This window comes from Carlito syrichta, unplaced genomic scaffold (genome assembly GCF_000164805.1).
Source record: "Carlito syrichta isolate Samal-C Ts95f unplaced genomic scaffold, Tarsius_syrichta-2.0.1 Scaffold309715, whole genome shotgun sequence".
NCBI classification, from domain to species: Eukaryota; Metazoa; Chordata; class Mammalia; order Primates; family Tarsiidae; genus Carlito; species Carlito syrichta.
The window spans coordinates 219,556-220,443 of record NW_007253811.1 but is presented as its reverse complement, the minus strand read 5'-3'; the positions used below and the strand labels follow the sequence as shown (position 1 = coordinate 220,443).

The following is an 888-nucleotide window of genomic DNA, read 5'->3' as shown; positions in this document are numbered from 1 at the left end:
CCTCAGCCTCCCAAAGGCGCGGGATGACAGGCTGAGCCACCGAGTCCGGCTGCTGGTGTTTTCAGAGCCCTGGGTCACAGGGCCAGCCGAGGCACATACGCCAGTCCGGTCCTGGACAGGGGGGCTTCGAGGCAGCATTTCTCAGCCTTCTAGACCCATCCTCGGCTAACCCCCATCCTGCACCCCGGAGAATCTTGATTCTCCCACCGGCCAAGAACAATTTAGGGTGAAGTTTGCATTACGCAAGTGTTTTTACGCCCAAATATAGTACTGAGAATGAAAAGGGAAATCCTTGCAACAAATAAAAGGTGCTGGAATAGCTGGATATCCAGATGGCAAGAAAACAAAAGCAAAAAACAAACCTAGACCCCTACCTCACACCCTACACAAACATGTGTTCCAAATGGATGGCGGGCTTTACCAGATGTAGAACCTAAAACCGAAAAGCGTCTGGAAGAACGCACAGGAGAAGAACTTGGTGACGGGGGTTGGCAGAGGCTCTTAGGACGCAGAAGGCGTCACCGTCAAAGAAAAGCCTGGGAAATATGACCTTGCGGTTGCTGTCTTACAGCAAATACGTGCCCCCGGGGAGGCTTGGATCCCATTTCCTCCGCCCGCCCAAAGGGAAGCTGGGAGGGCCTGCACTGCACAGAGGCAGAAACTGAGGCGCGCAGGGCAGGGCCTGGGGGTTTGCAGCCCCGCGGCTAGCCGCGACCCCGACTGTTGAGAGCCCCGAAGGCCCCACCCTGGGCCACCCCGTCCCCCGGACTGCCCGAGCCTCAGTCAAGGGCCGCTCTGCTGCAGGAAAGAAGACGTCACGGGCTACTTTCCCTCCATGTACCTGCAGCCGTCGGGGCAGGACCCGGCCCGGGCGCCGCGCCAGATCGA

General features: G+C 58.3%; 1 protein-coding gene across 1 annotated transcript in view; it reads left to right on the top strand.

The window, feature by feature from the left end:
- NCF1 (neutrophil cytosolic factor 1) overlaps window positions 1-886 on the top strand; it is a gene marked incomplete at its 3' end in the record, with an annotated part of 7,670 nt that extends 6,784 nt beyond the window's left edge. Inside the window, 1 exon segment of the mRNA XM_021717366.1 lies at window positions 805-886. Within this exon segment, the coding sequence (XP_021573041.1) occupies window positions 805-886 (82 nt within the window).
- Window positions 887-888: the final 2 nt, after the last annotated feature.